Source organism: Trichoderma atroviride, chromosome 7 (genome assembly GCF_020647795.1).
Source record: "Trichoderma atroviride chromosome 7, complete sequence".
NCBI classification, from domain to species: Eukaryota; Fungi; Ascomycota; class Sordariomycetes; order Hypocreales; family Hypocreaceae; genus Trichoderma; species Trichoderma atroviride.
Genome location: NC_089406.1, coordinates 636,220 through 658,346, shown reverse-complemented (window position 1 = coordinate 658,346; position 22,127 = coordinate 636,220). Strand labels below are relative to the sequence as shown.

General features: G+C 50.9%; 8 protein-coding genes across 8 annotated transcripts; 4 read left to right on the top strand and 4 right to left on the bottom strand.

Annotated features, from left to right (window-relative positions):
• Nucleotides 1-37: 37 nt before the first annotated feature.
• Nucleotides 38-4,137, bottom strand: TrAtP1_012214 (uncharacterized protein). Its single transcript, XM_014090370.2, has 2 exons — nucleotides 3,464-4,137; nucleotides 38-3,402 (listed from the first exon to the last, which is right to left on the bottom strand). The coding sequence occupies exons 1-2, from the start codon at nucleotides 3,932-3,934 to the stop codon at nucleotides 181-183; spliced, it is 3,693 nt and encodes a 1,230-aa protein (XP_013945845.1). The 5' UTR covers nucleotides 3,935-4,137; the 3' UTR covers nucleotides 38-180.
• Nucleotides 4,138-6,571: 2,434 nt separating this feature from the next.
• Nucleotides 6,572-7,659, top strand: TrAtP1_012213 (uncharacterized protein; the record flags this gene model as incomplete). Its single annotated transcript, XM_066115433.1, has 2 exons — nucleotides 6,572-7,058; nucleotides 7,400-7,659. 2 exons carry the CDS (start codon nucleotides 6,572-6,574, stop codon nucleotides 7,657-7,659), a joined length of 747 nt encoding a protein of 248 aa, XP_065971531.1.
• A 92-nt stretch (nucleotides 7,660-7,751) lies between these two features.
• On the top strand, nucleotides 7,752-8,681 carry TrAtP1_012212 (uncharacterized protein; the record flags this gene model as incomplete). The annotated part of the gene is made up of 4 exons (XM_014090371.2): nucleotides 7,752-7,801; nucleotides 7,953-8,025; nucleotides 8,104-8,123; nucleotides 8,273-8,681. 4 exons carry the CDS (start codon nucleotides 7,752-7,754, stop codon nucleotides 8,679-8,681), a joined length of 552 nt encoding a protein of 183 aa, XP_013945846.1.
• A 133-nt stretch (nucleotides 8,682-8,814) lies between these two features.
• On the bottom strand, nucleotides 8,815-12,149 carry TrAtP1_012211 (uncharacterized protein; the record flags this gene model as incomplete). The annotated part of the gene is made up of 4 exons (XM_066115432.1): nucleotides 8,815-8,855; nucleotides 10,415-10,466; nucleotides 10,534-10,581; nucleotides 12,132-12,149. The coding sequence occupies 4 exons, from the start codon at nucleotides 12,147-12,149 to the stop codon at nucleotides 8,815-8,817; spliced, it is 159 nt and encodes a 52-aa protein (XP_065971530.1).
• A 365-nt stretch (nucleotides 12,150-12,514) lies between these two features.
• TrAtP1_012210 (uncharacterized protein) lies at nucleotides 12,515-15,195 on the bottom strand. The gene has a single exon (XM_066115431.1). It carries the CDS (start codon nucleotides 13,859-13,861, stop codon nucleotides 12,665-12,667), a length of 1,197 nt encoding a protein of 398 aa, XP_065971529.1. The 5' UTR covers nucleotides 13,862-15,195; the 3' UTR covers nucleotides 12,515-12,664.
• Nucleotides 15,196-15,207: 12 nt separating this feature from the next.
• TrAtP1_012209 (uncharacterized protein) lies at nucleotides 15,208-16,973 on the top strand. The gene is made up of 3 exons (XM_014090374.2): nucleotides 15,208-15,638; nucleotides 15,746-16,004; nucleotides 16,066-16,973. Exons 1-3 carry the CDS (start codon nucleotides 15,428-15,430, stop codon nucleotides 16,826-16,828), a joined length of 1,233 nt encoding a protein of 410 aa, XP_013945849.2. The 5' UTR covers nucleotides 15,208-15,427; the 3' UTR covers nucleotides 16,829-16,973.
• Nucleotides 16,974-18,167: 1,194 nt separating this feature from the next.
• TrAtP1_012208 (uncharacterized protein) lies at nucleotides 18,168-20,718 on the top strand (the record flags this gene model as incomplete). Its single annotated transcript, XM_014090044.2, has 3 exons — nucleotides 18,168-18,346; nucleotides 18,411-20,194; nucleotides 20,702-20,718. The coding sequence occupies 3 exons, from the start codon at nucleotides 18,168-18,170 to the stop codon at nucleotides 20,716-20,718; spliced, it is 1,980 nt and encodes a 659-aa protein (XP_013945519.2).
• A 22-nt stretch (nucleotides 20,719-20,740) lies between these two features.
• TrAtP1_012207 (uncharacterized protein) lies at nucleotides 20,741-21,511 on the bottom strand (the record flags this gene model as incomplete). Its single annotated transcript, XM_066115430.1, has 1 exon — nucleotides 20,741-21,511. One exon carries the CDS (start codon nucleotides 21,509-21,511, stop codon nucleotides 20,741-20,743), a length of 771 nt encoding a protein of 256 aa, XP_065971528.1.
• Nucleotides 21,512-22,127: the final 616 nt, after the last annotated feature.

Sequence of the window (22,127 nt, the reverse complement as noted above, 5' to 3'; positions counted from 1 at the left end):
AAAAGTACCTGCAGAAAATGAGGATCAAGGCAAGGTACCCAATATACTCTTATGAAATTGCTCAAATATGCGTCTAAAGATCTGACTAATACAGTCAACACCAACCAAATTATATACAACCAAGCCCCCCATTTTGTGTCTCATCCAAATCTCATTTCATTTTGTCTCAAAACATCCCAACTAGGCACCAATGGAAATCTGTTTTAGCGGCTTCATCGGCCCCCTGCGAGGCTCGTCGGACTTGTCTATCCTGTATTTTAACTTGACACCCATGGCCGCCAGCTCGACATCCAAGAACTTGAGCGCGCCGGGCACCACGACCTGCGTCGTTTGATCGCCGCCAACCCAGCAGTTGCCCTGGCCATCTTCCCAAATCTCGCCCTGGATTTCCGTGAGGTCGATGCCCTCGCTGTCGTCCAACTTGACGGCACAGTTTCGGCAACGGACCATGCTTGGGGCCTTCTTCTTTCCCGGCGCAAATTGAGAGACAGTTGGTTGCACAGACAAGAAGGATCCACAGCGACGGCAGATCCACGACTTGGTGTAATCTGAGCAGTTGAGCAGTCTGTCTTGCAGCAGGAAAGCTGTGCCGTGGGCCAACAAGGCGTCACGCTCCATTTCTCCCACACGGATACCACCACCTCTCTTTCTGCCCTTGATGGGCTGGCCTGTCGTGGGCACAACTGGACCGGTGGTTCGGACCTGGTACTTGTCGTTGACCATGTGACGCAGACGCTGGTAGTAAACCACACCGACGTAGATGTCGGCACCCAGTTCCTCTCCAGTGATACCAGAGTACATTGGCTCGTTTCCGTGATAGTTGAATCCGGCCTTCATCAGCTGGTGTCCAAAGTAGTCTCCCGCCGTGTTCTCTTCGTCAAATCTGAATGGAGTAGAATCTTGCGCCAGCCCATGCAGAGCACCAGCTTTTCCGGCAAGCGACTCCACAAACATACCAATCGTCATTCGGGATGGGAAAGCGTGAGGGTTGATGATGACATCAGGCTGGATGCCCGTTTCGGAGAAGGGCATGTCTGTGGCCGGCCATTTCTGCGACAAGACACCCTTCTGTCCGTGTCTGGACGAGAACTTGTCACCAATGACGGGAGATCGAGGGATTCGGATCTTGATGGAAATGGTCTGCAGGGGCTCGGAGCCAGACTCGGCACCGATTAGTCGTACTTCCTCTATGAAACCTACTTCGGAGTCCTTGTATTTCTCATAGTGCGTGATTCCGTCAAGGTTGACCAGGTTTCCGTTGTAATCGGGCGTGACTGTGTGATATGCGCACAGAACATCATCTTCCTTGACCATGCGGCCGACATGAGGTAGGCCGTCGTCGTCTAGCATGCCTTGATATGCGGCGCTAACGTAGCTGTGAGGTGCAAAGCCAAACATCTTGACAACGCTCTTGGCGGCTCTCGTTCTCGAATCATCCTTGAGTGTTATTTTCTTGGTCTTGTACACTGTACCATGACCAAAGCCTCTCTCGTGAGCAGACTTGTTGATGATCATAGCATCGTCCATGTCGTAACCGGTGTAGGAGATGACTGCTACAACGGCATTCATACCGTTGGGGAAGTTATCGAAGCCATAGGTGTTGTGTAGAGGTGCGCGGACAATGGGCGTCTGACCCGTCTGTATCCTATATGACTTGTTGTCTGTTCGGTGGCGAATGGCCGTACCAGGCGTTCCCATAGTTTGCTTACCCATCTGACACTGGTACATGTTTCGTGGGGATTGGTTAAAGTCTGAGAACGGAGTCATGTTGGCAAGGATGGAAAGCATATTAGTCGGGTCATATTCAACGTGTGTCGATACGCCAGACTCAATCTCCTGCGGAACGACGGCGATTGACATGTAGGGCTGTTCGTGGGGGCCCACAAAGTCTTCCTTTTGTAAAGGCAGGTATTTGACGGGTCGCACCATTCTGGCTGGCGTGGATGACAGGTAAAGACCGGGGTATGAACCTCCGTTTGAAGGGGGGACATAGCCTATCTCAAGCTGCAGAGGCACTCTGTGTGTGCCCTCGACTTTCCAGTATCTCAAGCAATCTGCGATTCGAAGGGACTCCTTCGGGGTGGACCATCCAATGACCTTGCCATCCAACATGATAACAACACTCTCGTCAGTGGAAGCAGATGAGGTTTCCACAGCACCCAACTCGGCCACAAGCGCGGGAACATTGGACACGTCGAGATGGTCAGTCATAATTTTACACTTGTGTGTCATGTGGTTCAGCAAACCGCAAGGAGAACCATCAGGCGTGTGGACAGGACACATGAAGCCCCAAGATTCCGGCAGCAGCTTGCGCACGGCAGTTGTTTTCAGCTGGGCGAAGAAGGCACCACGGTGAACCATTCTGAAGTGGCTGATGAAACGCAAAAAGTTGAGCTTTTCTGCCACTACAGTGAAGCCAGCCGTTTGTTGTAAATCCAGGCCAGAGGGACTGACCAGATTACCAGTGGACAGGAAGTACTCGAGGCCATTGGCGATGTTCTCATTTGATTTTCTGAAGATGCCACCTGGAAACTCCTTTTTGAATTCTTCAGAGGTGAAGTTGACAGCCGGGTGCCTTCTCAGATAGTCTCGAATAGCGCCACGAACGCTCGTTCCGAGAAAGTCGTCAAGCCTCTCCTTCAAAATCTGTCCGTAGAGGAATCCACCGAGCAGGATTTCCTGGTTCTGAATAGCATCGGGGTTGTCGACGGCGCATTCGCCTGCAGCCAAAGCGTAGAGCTTTCGAATCATGAACAGAACCATTTGAAACTTGTCAAGATCTTGCTTCTCTGTGACATCGACATTGCCCAGGTGGACACAGACAATTCTGCGCAGGAACTCGGTTCCCACCTCGTAATCTGACATTGTTTCCGGCACTCCCAAGACAACTCTGAACTTCTGGCCCAAGTAGGCGCGGGTCTCTGATTTGCTGTAGAGGCGGTAGGCTTTGTATGTTCTCAGCAGAAGCTCCACTCTGTCTGTGAGGAAAGTGTTCTTGGCCGCTTTAGAGCCCATGGGTCCAATAAGACCCTCAAAGATTTCTCTGTCATTGGTCTCCACCAAAGCCTTCAAGATCATGATGACGGGAATCAGGTATTCGTTCTTGCGCCATGAAAATCTAAAGGTCACATTTCCGTCCTTCAAATAATGCAGCACATTTGTCTGAGAGGTTTCATCGGGCCTGACTGATCGAAGAATGATACCGTACGTGGTGTATCCGGCACCTCGGTTCGTGAAACTCGGACGGTTGATAGCCATGGGGAAGTTTCGCTTATTCATTTGCAGCAAACGGATAATCTTTTCATTACCGTTGACAATGAAGTATCCACCAAGCTCTTCGGATTCTTCTTTGCGCCGGACCAGCAGGTCTGGCGAATTGTTCTCGAGATGACATCGGTTTGACTGTTTACGCTTTGTAAGCAAAGCTTCATATATAATGAAAACGTAAAGGGAAGCTTCCTACCTTGATCATAATAGGAACCTGACCAAGCTCTCGGGTGAATTCGATGGTGTCGCCTCCATTGATGTCGTACTCAAAAGTGGCGGAGAGCTTTCCTCTGTAGGTAGCATGTCTCTCTCTGCATTCAGCAGGGAAAATTTCTCTGTTCAAGGCCAGCTTGTTGGATGGAGGCACCTGCGGCTTCTGCAGGGTCACATCCTTGATTCTGATGTTCAGGCGGTTTCTGCCTTCTGGGTCGGCGCGGTCGTTGCCGTCGAGGAAAACTTTTGTCCCAATATCCGCCAGACCATGCGCAAGAAGGCCGGGCTTTCCATCGCCGCGGAAGATGGCGTTGAAGGACTCAATGTGAGGATTAACTGCTAATTGGAGAGCAGGATAGGCGGAATGATCGGTGGGAGGATTGCGAAACAGATCCTGGCGGCGCAGAGTATCGAACTGGTGGTCCCATTCTGTGCTGGTGGCTGATGGTGCCATGATGTCTGATGTCGAATGGGGATTGCTATAAAGACGAATCGCGATTCTTGCGCAGGTGGGCTTCGAAATTGGAGAATAATTATAAGATAGATTGCCTGATAGTTAATGCATCGAGACAGGCAGCTTCTTCTCGAGCGTTTCAACAATTAACGAAGCGCCTGTCCCAGGTTAATTGTAATTGGAGGCAATCCGGCAGACACTTCTCACGATAGCTTGCGGTCCCCATAGAAGAAAAAAAGTTGACTGATAAGGATAGTGGGTCACATGAGATAGTGCTATCGATAGTGCTAGCAGCAGTGACATAAGCAGTTGATGGCATGCGCCAGGCGGGGTATGGCGGCAGTGGCTCGTGGCTGCAATAGCGCTTGTGGCTTCTAGCAAGATTGATAGAGTGAATGAGGAAATTGAAGAGGTGATGATGTGTTGCTCTTTATGATATACTTGTAAAATTTCATCTTTGTTAAATTTTTTTTTTGGGATAGACTTTCGAGTCTGCGGCATCCAACGTAGTAGTATGATGTATATGGAAATGACCACCGTCGATTCAGGGCAGAAAAATACCTAGAAGGTATGGAGGAGCAATCCAATACTTCACTTGAAGCCGTCGTAATAACATTGAAGTCGGGCGTATTTCTAGGCTGTACATATATCATGTTCCATAAAATGCTATAAATGTGTCTTTTTAAGCTTGGAGTGTGAGTGACGGACCTAACTTGAAGTTATATGGCCTCACAGCATGATATGTTAAAACGTTGCTTCAAAGGCAGGGTCAAGCATTTACATGAGATAACTCTGCACTTCTGTAACTGAAAGTAACAAATCAATCACGAGGCTTCAAGGCTACCTCTCTACTTCAAGCTCAAACTTCTTCGGAGAAGCATACATTTGCTAGTGACATCAGCATTCGATTGCATGTTATAGATCCTGAAGCATGTGATATCGAAGCAAAGCTGGGTCTCCCGCAGCCTACTCTTTGCTGCTGGCCGCCAGCACCAAGCGGCATGAGTGTTCAAGCGTATGATGGAGAGGAAAAGAACCACCGATCTCAAGTATTATTAGAAAACGGGGCAAACAGCTTTAGCGAGCCTCGTCCCATATGTTGCTGCGCAGGGTGGCCGTCCAGCACCCGCCAACACCAGCAAAGAACGGATGACCACGACCACTGAGTTGGTGTGCCAAGTACTTTATTTGGCAGATATTAAGGTGTCATGGAAGCGGTTCTCGACGTAATTATGCTTGGCCTCCTCCCAAAAGCGGCCCCCCCCTGGTCATGATATTTCCGTATCTTGTCTCGTACATGGAGCTTTTATGTAGCGGCGATCCACAGTCAAGCCATGTTGACCCCTGTATATTGCTCAGTATCAGTGTCAATTTTCCAGCTTCTGGTAGCTGAGATGTGATGAAAAATTTGCTTTTGCCATGAGTGTTGACCTGATTCAAAGTTCGGTTTGCCAAATCCTCTACTATTCAAAGGCCTCATGGAGAACCCTCGTGATAGGTATTTGCTGCAAGGACCCTTTGCCTTGAGCCTCCTCCTTGTTCCCAAAACTCTTTTAAAGAAGCTGCCCACCATTACAGCCGATAGAGGTGCTAGGCGGGAGCAGGGGCTCTAATAAGGAACTGTCCACGCATCCTCTTCTGCAAAAGCTCGTCCCGATCGGCCAGATCAGGATGAGCAACGGGGTCCGGCAAGCAGCCCTCAGAACAGGCAGAAGAGAGCTAGCAGTGCCTCGTGGACAGAGCACAGGGCAAAAACAGACCGGGTGTGATTCAAGATGCATAGAAGAATTCATGCAGTATGGAGCGAATGCATCTGATCTACCGATATACGAACATGAAGTACAAGTAAAACCGCCAGTCGTCTTTGTAGACAGCACGAGGCTACAGCGCTTCTTCTAGGCTTCATGGCTCTTCTAGGCGTTATCGCTGCTCAATGGCGGGGGCACCAGAGCTCTGAGACAGTCGCTGCCCGCCAACCTTATTATTCGCTGCGCTGGAAGTCAGAGCCAGCCAGTAGCAGCAGGCAGGTGGCCCAACCCGACCCTCTTTGCATCGAATCAACCCCACCTCATCGCCCTCATCTTCACCCTCTTCATCCTCCGCTCAGTCGCCTTCATCATCCGCCTCATCGTCCATTTATAATCAAACCATCAGCGTGGAATTCCATCATCTGCTGTTTGCAATCCTCCAGCGCGCACGCATCTATTCCGGCAGCGACTACCAAGCAGAGAGCGCCGCACACAGAAACACCACCGCAAGAGACGAAACACGACAGCCATCAACACCACTTCTGCTGCTAGGCGCTGTACTCCATAGTCTACTGCACGCTCGTCTCGTTTGAAGCGCTGGAAATGGCCTAGTACGCCTGCAGCCTGTCATTGAGATCACCGGCACAAGACCAGACATCTCCCCCAAGGCACTTTTCATCACCAGGCGAGGTGTGCACTCGCATTAGCCGCCGCTGTTGCAAGCTAGGCACAGGCACCTCCATCCGAGACACTGGGATAAATACCTTCTTTTTCTGCACAAAAGCTCGAGCTGCTGCTGCAGCAGGGCACGGCAAGGCAAGGTAGGCACTGCTCGCCTTTATGCATCCTGAGACCCCCGGCTCTGGATCGTCCCAGCCTGCACAGGCGAATGGAACTGCAGAGTTTGCACAGGGCAGCGGTTAACCTCTACTGGCAGCGCAGGTCTGGTGACTCGACAAACACAGCATACCCGCTTCCATACGACGTCCCGAAGTTGCGCACGCACGGTGCTAGCACGCAGGTTCCTTGGTGTGCCGCTGCGACAAAGCAGAGCTACCGCCGCCTAGGCTGCCTCTTGCGTTTTGGTTGGCTGCGGCCCACGGGTCGCCAGTTTTTCTCCCATTCTCGTTTTGCCCATCCTTGTGCTGCGGGCGAGCATCTCCCCCCGTCTACTAGCAGTGCAGATAGCGGCGTAGCTTGCCGTCCTGAAGCTGCGAATTTGCCAGCTTCGGACCTACGTCAACAGGTGCTAGCTGCGATTACGATACGCCGCCTACGCCTGGCTCTACGAAGCACGCCCTTGCCTACCGTCGAATTCTGCTGCTGCATCTCTACAGCTCTACAACCCTCGCATTCCAGCGAGCGCAGAAACAAAGGTCAGCCTCTCCCAAACCGCCCAGCTTCCCCCCAGCCAGAGCTCGTGCTTGGACGCCCGCCAGCCCGCACTGCTCGTCTGTCTCGACCACCATCCATCTTGCTCCAGGTGGGGTTCGCTCTGGTGCTTCCTCCGCCATCACCTCAAGCCCTCATGTCACTTGGACCAACCGTTGCGCAACAACCTTGAATCTTGCCCTCCGCATCCCTATCTTGCCCCATCTCTTTTTTTTTTCTTGCCCTTGAATTTTTTTTCTCCCTGCACAGACTCCAGACTCCGCGCATCGCCAAACACTGTCGACAAATCCAGCATCCAGCATCCAGCTTACCCATCTTTTCGCAGCTACTTCGTACAGAGGTGCCGATCTTCGCCATTGCTGCGCCATCCATCCGCATGCCAGGCGGCAAGCTTTGCATCCGCACGAGCTTTGCGCCGCTGGTGGTAGATTGATAGATTTGTTCACGAGCTTCCACCCGACCTTGTTTGACTGCACTGCCCGCAGTGTATCGCCCACGACACTGTCGCTATTGCGCGACTTCCTGAGACAGCATTTGACCGCCGGTCGTACCGCCGACTCGACCTCTTGCGATACCGTCTACTGATACGATCTCCTCTCCCTATCTCGCGTGCCTCTTCCCATCCTTCGCTTCTCTGTACCGATATTCGATCGCTGTCTTGTATAACGATTAAAAACATGGCTGGGTTATTTAGGAAGGTGTATGACTGGCTGCTGCGGACATTCTGGTGAGTAGTAACCGTTTGCAGGGGCTGAGGCGGGGCCTATGATACCGCTGCTTGGTAGCATGGTGTTGCTGCGTCGTAGCGCCGACGGCCCTGCGCTTGCCCGCCTGCCTCTCCGTGAGTCTTGTGCTTGGATTCTGACTGGTGATGTTAGGGCGATGGAAATGGAGGTGACCATGGTTGGATTGCAAAACGCTGGAAAGACGTCGTTATTGCGAGTACTGGCGGTAGGCTTCCCATTTTTCGTGACTTGATATTCCTCTGCTGGGTTAGGCTGACTGATGGTTGCTGGTATGGTTTTGCAGGGTGGAGAGTTTACACTTGAGTAAGCGCATGTCCCCGTCTCTCACCGTCCTCTTGTCCATCTTGGCGCCATGGGGTGGCTGGCGGTTGTCGGATCGTCTCCATGGCATCCGTCTGTGGAAGGACGTGTTCGAAATGCAGGCCTGATTACTGACTGTGATTGTTGTGTAGCTCGATTCCGACCGTCGGTTTTAATATGAAGCGTGTGCAACGGGGCCATGTTACACTCAAGTGTTGGGATATCGGTGGGCAGCCGCGTTTTCGCACCATGTGGGAGCGGTATTGCCGTGGCGTGAACGCCATCGTCTTCATCGTAGACATTGCGGATGTAGAACTCATCCCTCAGGCCAAGGAGGAGCTTCACTCCCTCATGGCGCACCCGTCTCTGGGCGGGATCCCCTTGCTTGTCCTCGGGAACAAGTCTGACCTCGACGAGAAGCTGTCCGTGGATGAACTGATTGACGAGCTGGACTTGAAAAGCATCCAGCACCGTGAGGTTTGCTGCTACGGCATCAGTGCTAAACAAGAGACAAATCTGGATGCCGTGGTGCAGTTCCTGATGAAGTGGGCCGGTCGGTGAAGGCTTTCATCTTGCTAAGCACATATGACGGCTAAGCAAGTTTGCCTAGCCGTCTAATGACATAGCAGAAGACCTTGTTGCCCAGACACTTCAAGACAGCCAGGACTGGAAACGGCGCTGGCCATTAATGCCCTTAATGCCCCAAACCCCCAAACCCCAGTGCGAAGAGGTCGACTAGACCCGGCACCTTGTTGAGCGAAGCACAACCCACCGCATGAGCGGCAGGAAGGCGAGATATTTTCCGGACGGACGGCAGTTGGTATATAAATTTCCTCTCTCACGAACTCTCATGAAGGATGATGGCGACCATGGCAATTTTTTTTCTTCTTTTTGGTTTGTTTTTGGCTCTTGACCGGGGCTAACCTTTTGAGATGATCCTTCCGTTTGGCTCCAGGCATGGATGGAAGTAAAAGAAAGACGGCATCCGGAGGCATCGAGTGTGAGATATAGAAAACGGAACCGGGGCTTGGAGCATGGTGGGCACTTGCCCGTGTCTTTTGTCACCCCTTTCCCTGTTTCTTTGGTTGGATAAGCTGTTGTGACCTTTTGTTTCTTATATCTTCTTCTTTTCCATGGACAAGATCAACTCCAAGGCGCGCCTATGTATAGCAAGCGATCCGGGCGATGAGATATGAATGATGATTTATAGCATTTTCTGCAAGAGTAAGAGTAAAAGAACAAGCAAAAGAAAAAAAAAAAAAAAGGACATCTTTCTCCCAAATGGAACCAAGTGACAGGACGTCGATGCTTGGTGGCGTTGTCTAGGGAAGTCCCATGAGCAAGCCTCTCAAGCATAGCGAGGAGCTGGCGTAAAAGCATAACGGCCTGGAGACAAGGAAATAGAGGCGAGATCCATGGAGCGAAAAGTCCCGGCGGTTTGGTCCTTGGAGAAGCCAGTGTGGGAAGGGTACAAGGCTTGAGTAAAGTATGCACGGGGCTGGGGAAGTACCTCTGCCAGCGTATACAGCAATAGCGTGTGGAAGGGTGGGGGGAGACACCAGCCACACGGATCAGACTCGGACTAGCCAGTGGATGAGGCTGTTGCTGCTGCTGCTTGATAGAAGGGAAGAGGAGAAAGAAGGAGGAAAAGAGAGGATGATTGTGAGGGAAGCGGCATAAGTATTAAGGATGAATTTGTTGTTTGGGAGAAGAAGGAAAGCGAGCGCAGCAAAAGAGAAGGAAAAGAGCGTGTGTGGGTTGAACGGATCTCGAGGCTACACACGGACCACTTTGATGCGTTGGCCAACTCATCAGTGCAGTTGACAAGCGCCGCATTCCCTGTCTGGTGATTTGGATTTGGATTGGTGCTTTTCTGGATGGGAGCTGGGGTGGGATGCATATAGAGGATGAAGGGTACATGGAATGGCTGGGGGGATTTGCTGCCTTTTTTTTCTTGTACTTGGCCTGTCTCGGTATAAAGGGAGTTGGTATATGACTAGAATTTCTGTTATTTTTTATTTCATTTTGTTTTGTTTTATTTTAATTTTTTGTTTACTCTTGCTACTCACGGCGCGTCAAAGCACATCCATGCTGATATGCTATATGATGTGATGCCTTGTGCTCGTTTTGGTGTGTGTTGCGCTGCATGTCTGGAGAAAGCGTGCCGGGGTGTCGCCTGCTTTAGTGGTGGTGGGAGACGAGTGCCAGCGCATCAAGTAGGGGTGGGTATTTTTCTATTTTCCTCTTTTTTTCTCATATATGGGATTCGGGATGAGAGGTTGGAGGATACATACTGTCAGTATTGGTGTAAGATTGCTGGAGAAGCGATTGAATAGACGGGTGCGCCTATTAGCTTTTAGCAGGTAACATGCACTATACAAAGCTTCTTGTATGTAAATGTCTGAACAAGTACCGCTTTTACAACTGAGGTATTAGACTGGGCCAAGGCGTGGTGGTATTTCTGTCAATCGCAGAACAGAGCATTAGCCGCTGCCCGTAACAAACGTCGGATCGGATAGGCGCTCGCAAAGCAACAATCAGGTGATGGGCTCTGCTGGCTGCAGCTTGCTGTCAACTCGACCAATCTGGAGTGTCAATGGCGAAAATTTTTCACATCATTGTCATTTTTTCTCTCTTCTCATTTTGCAATTTAGAATAGGAGGCTGAGAGAGGAATACGCATGTAGGTATTTGTTGTTGCTGTTGCTGTCTCACCGAATGCACATGCAATGTAATGTCATGCGATGCAAGGTGAAGCAAACGGTGCAATGACGCAAAAAAAAAATTGCGTGATATGTGCGATACAAGTGAGGAAAATGCACGGCGTAATACTGCTACTACCTACCAGCTAGTAGTAATGACTAAAAAAACTCATATATGCCGGCATGAAGGGGGGGGAGGTTTGAGGCTTTTGGGGGGCTTCTTCCGATGAGTTGGCGGATTTGGGCGAGAATGCATGGATAACAGCCGAACGGGAAGCAAAAAAAGAAAAGAATCAGTTGGGCTGATATCTAAAGAGCCTCGACCTTTTTTTTTTTTTTTTTTTTCGCATGAATGAACCTATGCATGTGAAATGCACGTGTGCGTGGATGGTGTTGTGTTGCCCATGCAGCGCTGTGCTGGTGCTGGTGCTTGTAATGCCATGTAAGTTGAAGTCGTGGTGGAAGGGGATTTGCTCGTGCGGGAGGGGAAATTGTGGTGATGAGGGGTAAAACGGGACGATGACGATGCTGATGCCGCTGTATTTTTTTTTTGTTGAGAAGGAAGAGTGAAAGGTGAAGAATGAAAAAATGAAGAAGAAAAATTTCAAAGAAGAGGATATTCAAGGAAATCAAGATGGAATAGAGCTATTTGTAGAAGAGTATACTATGGAATATAGTTTAGAAGGGATATTGGAAGGAGTTGGTTAGGGCTCTGGGCTAGGTGCTGAGTTTCGTCGGTGGCTTGACAAGACAGATTCTGGCCGTTTAGTTGTAGCAAGCTGGTGATTTTACATGTGACACTGCAGTTGTAAGACTTACAATGGATTGCATGCAGAGACAAGTGGCCGAATCCAGTTGGGCGGTTGTATTTCACTCAACCTATGCTAACAACTCTTTTGGTTGTAGCAGCGCCAGAGCATCGCCTCCACTTGTTGTGTCAGGGTGTGCTGCAGCTTTGTATTTCAAGACTTGTATGCCTCTCCATTGTTTGCTCTCTCTCTCTCTTCTTCTCTCCTCAGTTTTTTTCTCTTCCAACAAGTTGATTCAAATCTTGAGGGGGTGTAACTTTTCGTTCTTCTCTTCTGGGGCATTGATTGTACGTATAGCGAAGGTGTGATGCTGGAAATCACTCGAGTAACACGTCTATTAATAGACAAGCCCGTCTTCAGAACACTTTGCCACAAATCATGGAGCCCAATACGAGCTTATCCCGCTCTTTCGACAGTAAGTGCTTCTCCCATCTAAATTTTCTAAACCTGTATGCATAAATAAGCATATTAACCCTTGACCCCTGCAGCAAGCCAACTCACACTGGCAGTCATGGCCATCTTGCTCTTCGGCCTGTATCTAGGCAAATGAAAAGAGATTGTCGAGGCCCGAGGATTTTGCAGCCAGCACAACCAATGCACTTTAGCCAGTGCTGTAGCAGACCATCTTTGTCTCATCCAGCGAGCACGGCGATTGAAATACGGGAAACGCTTTGATCGCTGGAGGGGGGGTTGATGGTCTGCTGGGGGACTTTCCAAAGGGCGTTGGTGGTTCTGGCTTCTTTTTTTTCTGGGAATGGGAAAACTATAGAAGGGGGAGGTTCATGGGAGATCTGATTTAATTAATACCGGCACGGTGTGCTTGGAAGTCATTCGCTTGGTTGATATTAGATTAGACGCCTAGATGGCTAGGCAGAGGTAGCATTTGCTACCGATAATATGACTCATCTCAGCTCTTAATCTGTTGCTCTCATCGCTTTCATATAAATTGTCGAATGTAGTGCCAAATCCCACCATATACAATTACAAATCTCGCTGCTCTAAACTTGATCCCCTTATTTATGCATTATCCAAAATCACGGGTAATCAGTAAACCCAGCAGACTTGCCACTCCTATCCAGCATGTACTTGTACTTGTTCCTCTCCCGCAAAAGCACCGCCGGCACGTCCAGGTTCCTCTCAATCTTGTCAAACGTGTCGATTTTGCGGCCCCAGACGTCCCTCCCCTCGCGGACCGCGTCGGCAATGATGTCCTTGTCGCGGTAGTACTCGTTGTTCATCCACACGTGCGAGAAGCTGGCCATTTTGTTGAGGAACTGCTCCATCGTGGCGAAGCAGCTGCTGCAGTGCCAGGCGGCGTTGGAGAGGTGGCCCTTGTCGAGCTCGCGGAGCAACGGGATGCCGCCAATGCCGGCGCGCAGGTTGTTTGGCCGGATGGTGCGCTGGCCGCGGTAAAAGGTGGCCTGCGGAAAGGGCCATTCGGGGCCGGTGTGCAGGAACTGGAACGAGTAGTAGTAGAAGCGCGAGGCCAGCGTGAGGCGGGCTGGGAAGCTGCACGTCCGCAGCAGGAAGAGCGTCTCGGGGCGCGGGATCTCGTCGACGTCGGCCACGAGAATCACGTCGCCGAGGACGGGCGCCGAGCGGCCGGCCAGCTGCGGGAAAACCTGGTCGAAGCCGGCGTCGCGCTGCAGATCCTCGTAGTCCCAGGGCCGCGTGGGCCTGAACCACTCGGGAAAGGTCAGCTGGTGGTAGATCATCTTGTCGTGGAAGCGCTGGAAGCGGTCCCAGTGGTTGAGCACAATCAGCGCCTTGTTGCCGCCCTGGAACGTCTTGGGCGACTCGACAATGATGAAGTAGTCGACGTGGGCGTACATGGTCTCGAGCCGGATCTCCAGCCAGTCCAGCTCCGTGTTGACCATGACGAGGTCGTAGATCTTGCGCTCGCCCGACGCGGCGTGAGGCGCAAAGACTTGATAGCCATGAGCCTGGCAAAAGGCCCGCGCCTGGCTCGAAGAGTAAAAGTCGCGGTTGCTGGACGCGGTGCTGGTCGAGTAGTTGAGATGAGACGGCAGCTGATGGCCCAGCACGAGGTCGAGGTTGGAGATGCGATGCCGCTCGGGATGCAAGGCGAACAGCGGCTGGTTCGACAGCCACCAGATGAGACTGAATAGGCCGGCGAGGAAAACGAGCGGAAGTGGCCGCGAAATCATGGTGACGAGGCCCGTTGTGGTGTTGTTATCTCTTATGCCTGAACATTTCAAAATCTTTCCCATGTGTATATGTATACGCAAATGGTAGAGAGGTATCTTCCACCCTTTGTATCCCTCTCCCTCGGATTCTTTCCTCCTTTCGGTTTCGTCTTTTTCTTTTACATGAAGAAACACAAGATTGTATTTTCTTTCTTCGTGTGGAGAAGAGAGTGAGTTATAGAGTTTCCCCCGTTCTCCTCTTCTCTATTAAAGTAGCGCCACACCTTGCTGGGATCCTAGAATGGTGTGTTGATTCCAACTTTGACACTTCATCAGCCAAGCTAAACCAGGGCTTTATCTCTCTCATTTAATCTACCGTTCCTTGTTCGTCTTACTGCTGATTAGTATTCCTCCCATTGCTCGTATGCAACGCACGCGACTGTGATCTGCCCGAAGCCAACGCACGCTAGGTGAATACGAAATAAGCTGAGCCACCATTCCATTCTCCATGAATTCCATCCCGCCGTCAGCCCATAGCCACACGCTCAACAATCAGCCGGGATTTCTGGTAATCTAGTCGTCGTCATGGTGCCTGGAACATGGGGTGTCACCCGCACCACCCATTCCCGTAGTAGCGTCGGTCCATGTCTCCATTTGTGATATAAATGGGCGCTAATATCATCAAAGTTTCCCGGGGAGTGAGATGTTTGAGGCAAAGTTTCTTTTTCATCTAAACAAAGGCTGAAATGCAAGTCAAGAGAAAGTAGTAGTACTCCGTATATATTATGAATAGCTTCACCTTGGCAAGATGGAGCCGCCGAGCACATCGGATCGGACCCGTGCGCCAAGAGATCTGCTTGTTGTCGATTGATGGCTGTGCAACATGGGCTTTTTTTCGTTAGCGAGGCTCTTGTTCTACACGGGTATAGAGTGATTGAGACCTGGTGGGTTTCACAAGTGCAAACTTGAGGGAATTGCCAGTTACCAAATACAGATAGTACCGAGAGCTGCAAGAAGCTTTGATTTAGGGATGGGGATGTAAGCCTGAGGTTGGGATAATATTATGATCTTCGTCATGCTTATTTTTGGCTACCCCGTCTTCAATTGACACTGTAGATGGCTGTGGGTAATTGTTTAAGCGCTATTGGGGCAAGGATGGCTTTCAAAGGGCGTACTGTAGTCAACTGTTTGACATTGTGAAGGGGGTTCTGCTTGAAGTTGGGGTACGATGCTACGAATCATGTATTGATACTGCATAGATTGTATATTTGGCATTTGGCATCTCCAATGTTGGATGGTGAAGGAAACTCATGTCCAAACCTCATGCTGCCTACCCGTATTTAGCCCTATACGCGTAGATATGAAAACAAGCAACCAAACCAGCAACAACCATATCCATCTCACAGCCCTGTTATTAGATAGTCACCATATAGCAATAAAAACAGCAAAACTTGAACTACAACGCGAATTGTTACGCCTACTTATCAAGTTCCCAGCATCACGGGCCGGTTCTCGGACAACCTTTCGGGAGGCGGGGCCGGCACTTTAGCCTCCCCAAATCTTTTAACCCCTCCAAACGAGTTGGAGTAAAACCAACTTGAATTGGAGTGCCTTCGGCTCAACTTGCTCCGTCTCTTTGATGCTTTGAATATGAGGGGCTCGCTCTTTTCTGCAGTCATCTCGGCCTCGAATTCTGCATCTCTGCTACGACGACAGACTGCGCGGACGTTGGGACGGCAACAAGTAACGAAACGGCATCTTTCAAGCTGCAGTGTGAGAAACAACGCAGCAATCATGGGAAGCAGTGAGGGATCGAATGCCTGGGTGGGCGTCAAGGGCGCTGGGTCTCTGGATTTGCGAAGTGAGGCTCACTGCTTCGATTCATTCACATCTTTTTTTGATTGTGGAAAGAGTATCAAAGAGGAATGAAAAAGAAACTACAGTGTTTACTAACGTTTCATGCTCTAGGCGATGTCATGACAACTCCCACGCCGTCCATGCTGGCTGCCATCTCAAGATGCACCCTCCGAGACGACGTCTTCAACGAGGACCCCACGACGCAGGACTTGGAGGCCCATGTGGCCAAACTCACCGGCAAAGAAGCTGGCCTGTTTGTTCTTTCGGGCACAATGGGCAACCAGGTATCTCTGAGGAGCCTCTTGGCGCAGCCTCCCCACGCGGTGCTGGCTGACCATCGGTCTCACATTATTCTCTACGAGGCCGGAGGGTTCGTAACTCATTTCTTTTACATCCAGCACTGGCATCTTGCTAATTCACTGACCTGACAGTGTATCGTCTCTGACGGGCGCCACCGTCAAGCCCGTCGTGCCCAAGAACGGCATCTACCTCACCCTCGAGGACGTCAAAGCCCACGTCGTCATCAGCGACAACGTCCACGACTGTCCCACCCGCGTCATCAGCCTCGAGAACACGCTCAACGGCATGATTATGCCCCTGAGCGAGGTCCGGCGCATCTCCCAGTTCGCCCGCGCCAACGGCATCAAGATGCACTGCGACGGCGCGCGTCTCTGGGAGGCCGTCGTGGCCGGCGCGGGCACCCTCAAGGAATTCTGCGCGCAGTTTGACACGCTGAGCCTGTGCTTCTCCAAGGGCCTGGGCGCACCCGTGGGGAGCATCATTGTGGGAGATGCAAAGACGCTGCAGCACGCGAGGTGGACGCGCAAGGCGATTGGAGGCGGCATGAGGCAGCCGGGCTTCATCACCGCTTGTGCGAGGGTTGCTGTGGACGAGACGTTTGGCACACGGGATGATGGAAGCGATGGCTTGTTGAAGCAGGGCCACGAGATGGCCAACAAGGTGGAGGCGCTGTGGACGGGCTTGGGCGGGAAGCTGGTGCATCCGGTGCATACAAACATGGCCTGGTTGGATATCGAGGCGGCTGGCTGCAGTACCGAGAGGTTTACGGAGTTGAGCAAGGCTGAAGGGTTGACGGTGGGTGGAGGCCGGCTTGTGACGCATTATCAGATTGCGCAGAATGGCGACGAGGTGTTGGCGCGGCTGGAGAGGGTGTTTAACAAGGTGCTTGCGTGAGCCATGATGGAATAGATGGACATGGAGTAGTTTGTACAATTGAACCTCAACCCCTCCTGAGCATCCGGTGCTGCGATAGGCTCTTGGTTGTGAAATCACACTCTTCATAACTGATTGATTGCAAAGATACTGTCATCAACCTTGGCTAGCTTCGGCCAATTGCGCGGCACATGTCACTGATCGTCGTCGTAGTCTCACATCTGACTTTGAAGTTGTGTAGCTGATTCGTGGCAAGACGCCTCATCACACGGGAAAGAAACCATGTTGGGGCCACGTGAAGATTTACCCCGAGGCGGAGATTCCTGAATTGAGTTTTGCTAAAACATCGGCTTTATTCCAAGGAAACCTGACTTATCGAATTGCCAGCCCTCTTTGGTCGGGCACTTCGGCTAGATGGGCGCCTGTTGACGTCAAGGCGATGCTTTTTACAGCGGAAGCCACGAGAAAGATGTCAATACAGCCATGCAGTTCAATCTCATGCATATATTGCATCCAAGATTAGTTAACCAACCAAAAGTGATTATCTCAACTAATACAAGAATTCAAAGTTGTGCATCATGATTTGAAGAAAGAACTTTGACGACCTAGAATGATGCACTGGTGATGACTTTCAACTTACCATTAGCGCAGTGCGGGGACAAAGGAACGCCATGCCGCACCGACGCTAGAACAAGTTTCAAACACTTTCAATGCGGAGAAGCTGTGGGGGGAAATGGTCCGTAGTTGACAAGGTTATGAGTTGGAGATTTGACAGTTTTGACATCTCACAGCTATTTGTGCTTAAACTTTTGTGTCCTTGGCTCAGGAGAAAACATGCATGGAAATCAACTTGATTGCTAGCAAAAGTCACCAGCAACGAAAAAACGGCTTTGCTGTAATAGTATCATCCATCACACTCTTCATGCTCCAAATTCACTTATATGCGTCAACGCTCGTTTACACGATACTCCAAAAGCCTCGTACGACATTACCAAGCCACAACAACTTCCATCATCTATCAATAGCGTCACCCATCTATTCCTCCGATTTGATAAATCTTCAAAAAAGACACTCTACCGCAAAAGTGGGGGAAGCCGAGTAGTGTGGCAGACTTTTGAAAATGAGTTTTGCAGCCCGTTCCGTGTTGGATGCGAAGCCAAGGCTTGCCAAGCTTGAACATGCCTTGATTTTTGTTCTTTCTGGTTACTAAAGAGTTACAACATCTTACCAAATAAGAGCATAAAAAAACATCGTGAGTGTTTACATTTATAAATAGCCCCCCATATGCCTCCCCTTTCTTTAACCAAAAATCCCAAGTCCTGAGACTCTTTATACCTGTCCTCGAGACCAAAAAGTGAAGATGGCTTCGCTGCAATCCCTCATAATAGTCACCCTGGCAGCCCTGCCAACCATCAACGCTGTCTACACCAACGGCTCTGTAATCGCCCCCTGTGACTCGCCCATATACTGCCACGGCGACATCCTCCAAGACATCCAGCTGGCGCACCCCTTTTCCGATTCCAAGACCTTTGTAGACATGTAGGCCCCAAATCTCCCATCCACACACACACTTGTATAAAAAGCTCAACCATTCAACCACCAGGCCAGCAAAGAGACCCCTCCCCGAAATCCTCGCCGCCTTCAACAACCTCTCCAAACCCCTCACAAACTCCTCCTCCCTCCAAACCTTCCTCGCAACCTACTTCGCCGACGCCGGCGGCGAACTCGTCGACGTGCCCCGGTCCAACCTCTCCACCAACCCAGCCTTTCTCTCCAGAATCAACGACACCGTCATCCGCCAATTCGTCTCCAAAGTCATCGACATCTGGCCCGACCTGACGCGCCGCTACTCCGGCACCGCCGTGGGCAACTGCTCAACTTGTCCAAACAGCTTCATCCCCGTGAACCGCACCTTTGTCGTCGCGGGCGGACGCTTCCGCGAGCCGTATTACTGGGACTCGTACTGGATCATCGAGGGCCTGCTGCGCACGGGCGGGGCGTTTGTGGGCATTGCGAAGAATACGATTGAGAACTTTTTGGATTTCATTGAGCGCTTTGGGTTTATTCCGAATGGCGCGCGGCTGTACTACTTGAATCGGTCGCAGCCGCCGCTGTTGTCGCAGATGGTCAAGGTCTACATTGAGCATACAAATGACACGAGTATTCTGACGAGGGCTCTGCCGCTGCTGGTCAGGGAGCATGACTTTTGGATCAGCAACAGGACCGTCAGCGTGACTGTTGCGAATAAGACGTACACGCTGCAGCAATATGCCGTGCAAAACACCCAGCCGCGGCCAGAGTCCTTCCTGGAAGACTATGTAACCGCCAACAACCGTTCCTATTTCGCAACTTCGGGCATCATCTATCCCGCCAGCAAGCCCCTCAACGCGACCCAAGTGGCAGATCTATACGCAAACCTCGCCACCGGCGCCGAGAGCGGCAACGACTACACCTCCCGCTGGCTCGCCAACCCGTCCGACGCCATCAACGACGTCTACTTCCCCCTGCGCTCGCTCAACAACAAGGCCATTGTCCCCGTCGACCTCAACGCCATCCTGTACGGCAACGAGCTGACAATCTCGCAATTCTTCAACCGCACCGGCAACCTCACCGCCGCCCGCGCCTGGGTCGAGCGCGCCGCAAACCGCAGCACCGCCATCCAAGCCGTCTTCTGGAACGAAACCCTCTTCAGCTACTTTGACTACAACCTCACCTCCTCTTCGCAGTATGTCTACGTCCCCGCCGACAAGGACGCCATCTCGCTCGACAGGCGAACCGCTCCCCCGGGCAAGCAAGTCTTCTTCCACGTCGGCCAGTTCTACCCCTTCTGGACGGGCGCCGCGCCAGACTACATCAAGAACAACCCCTATGCCGTGACGCGCGCCTACGACCGCGTGGCGGGATATCTCGACGCCCAGCCCGGCGGTATTCCAGCCAGCAACGTCCAGACCGGCCAGCAGTGGGACCAGCCCAACGTCTGGCCGCCGCACCAGCACATCCTCATGCAAGGGCTCAACAACGTGCCCGCGACCTTCTCGGCCCAGGACCCTTCGTATCAGGACATTCAGAACCTATCTCTGCGTCTGGGGCAGCGATATCTCGACTTTACGTTTTGCACGTGGCTCGCCACAGGAGGGTCTACCTCGGAAACGCCAAAGCTGCGTGGGCTGTCGGACCAAGACGTGGGTATCATGTTTGAAAAGTACGATGATAACTCGACCAACGCTGCGGGTGGAGGAGGAGAGTATGAGGTTGTCGAGGGCTTTGGCTGGACGAATGGTGTGCTGCTATGGACGGCTGATACGTTTGGAAATAAGCTCAAGAGACCGCAGTGCGGAAACATCACGGCAGGTCATCCGGCGCCGTCATCTTCGTCTTCCAAGAGAAGTGCGGTCCAGTTGGATGCTTGGGATGCGAGGAGAGTGAAGAAGTTTGGCAAGAGAGCAGAGGGGAGGGTAGAAAGACCATTTCTGTTTTGACGAATGGCAGCAAGGTGATATATCTTAGTTACTCCTACAGCGGTGAATCATCAGTGCCGATACATCAAAAACGGCAGCGAAACGAATAAGCCATGTCAGAAAAACAAAACAATCATAAATTTTGGAGTGTAAATAGCAGATCAATATCGTATGCGTTCCCTTTATCCATACCTAGGCCCATCGTTCAAAGAGTCCATGTTTCCCAGCGTCATGTCCCAGCTTCGTTACATGAATCATCTCATCAGCTCATAAATCCCCAAGCAAATCCTTTCTCTGTATCCTCCATAGAAGTCATTAATCATTAAAAAAAAAGAGAAAGAGGAAAGAAAAGGAAGATGGGAAAAAAAAAAAAAAAAAAAAAAAAAAAGGAAGAGGAAGAAGAAGGGAAGCAGTTTTTTTTTCTCTAATCGAGAAGAAGCTCAAAATTCGTAGACGTTGCTGCCGAGCTCCAATATCAGTTAACGTCAAACTGAAGCCAATCCTCAAACCCTTTAATACTCTCATACTGTGGAAGGTCTTCCTTCACCATTTGATCATTTTCTGGATCCCGTACTTCCATTGTGTATAGATCGCTTTGTTCCTCCACGGGAAGCCGCCGTCTCATGTAGCAAAAATAAACGTAGAGAATCAGGCAAAGATTTTTGACACGGTCGGCGATGATAGAGCCGCCTCCCAAGCTGTAATCGTTATCGTTGTCTTCATCAGTGTATGATTCAATCTCAGGTGGAAATGGTACACTGTCCCAAGGTTGGCTCTTGTCCCAGCGCTGGGTCCATGAGGCTAGGCGGCGGCGGAGAGAGATGATAGCGCGGCCAACGTCAAGAACAACCTCGTGGCAAATATTAGGACGGCCAAGGGCTCTTTTGAGATGGTCATAGAATTGGAGCTCTAATTGACGTCCAATAATTCGATATAACTGAGCTGCGGCGAACGCGATTTGTTGATGCTGTTCGTCGTTTGGGTTGAGGTCGAGGCGATCTTCAATTTCATGACTGATCTCGTTTGCCGCAGAATACGTGACCTGGAGAGCTGCGTCATCCCACATGAAAAGCGTGTTACACAAAGTTTCTAGCAGGTGGGTGCTGTTTTTGATACATCCCTTCCATTGACCCTGCCGCTGGAACTTGAGACCATCGATGAATTGGCGGAAGGCATGAGATGTAGGGGGGGTAATTGGCACTGATGAAAGCGTGGCAAGCCTGGAGGTCGAGCTCGAAAAGCACATTGCTTCCCTCGTACGCTTGAATGACGCCGTAAGATCTTTTCAAGGCGTTGATGGAGCCAAGGAGTTGCTGTACATTTATGTCAAAAGGTATGCTGATTGCTTGACGAAAGCCGTTCGAAGACCTAAGATGAATTGTGTGAAGGGCTAAAACTCAGATATCATATCAGTAAATGGCCTAATACTCAAAAATGTAATCACCACTTACCAAGCAACATAGTGCTACCCTGCTGGATGAGTTCGATGAAGCTCGCAGGAACGCAAACAAATGGCTTCGGGGCATTGTTATGACCACTGGTGCAACGGTTACAATCTCTTCCATGTTCTCGGCCCTCGCACTAGACAACAACATGTTAGTCATGATATTGCACACTATATACTGTGCGGGTAAGAAAGGGAGTATGAATGTGTATAGTGGGTAGGGCCAAAAGAGAGAGAGAGAGAGGAAAGAGTAAAGGAAGGAGAACACGGGGGAAAGGGGGGAAGGGAGGGGGGGAGGGTAAAAAGTAACTGAACAAATAAAGCACAAGTTTTCAAATTAGACTTACCATGACTTTAGCCAACTTGCAGCCAATACACACGGTCCGCTCATTTCTTCTTCTTGTCGCAGCCTTTCGCT

Coding starts and splice junctions, on each gene's coding strand:
- TrAtP1_012214 (XM_014090370.2), bottom strand. CDS start 3,934: ATGGCACCATCAGCCACCAGCACAGAATGGGACCACCAGTTCGATACT. Junction 3,403..3,463: donor AGGTTCCTATTATGATCAAG/GTAGGAAGCTTC, acceptor AAGCGTAAACAG/TCAAACCGATGTCATCTCGA.
- TrAtP1_012210 (XM_066115431.1), bottom strand. CDS start 13,861: ATGGGAAAGATTTTGAAATGTTCAGGCATAAGAGATAACAACACCACA.
- TrAtP1_012209 (XM_014090374.2), top strand. CDS start 15,428: ATGAGGGGCTCGCTCTTTTCTGCAGTCATCTCGGCCTCGAATTCTGCA. Junction 15,639..15,745: donor TGGGTCTCTGGATTTGCGAA/GTGAGGCTCACT, acceptor TTCATGCTCTAG/GCGATGTCATGACAACTCCC. Junction 16,005..16,065: donor ATTCTCTACGAGGCCGGAGG/GTTCGTAACTCA, acceptor CTGACCTGACAG/TGTATCGTCTCTGACGGGCG.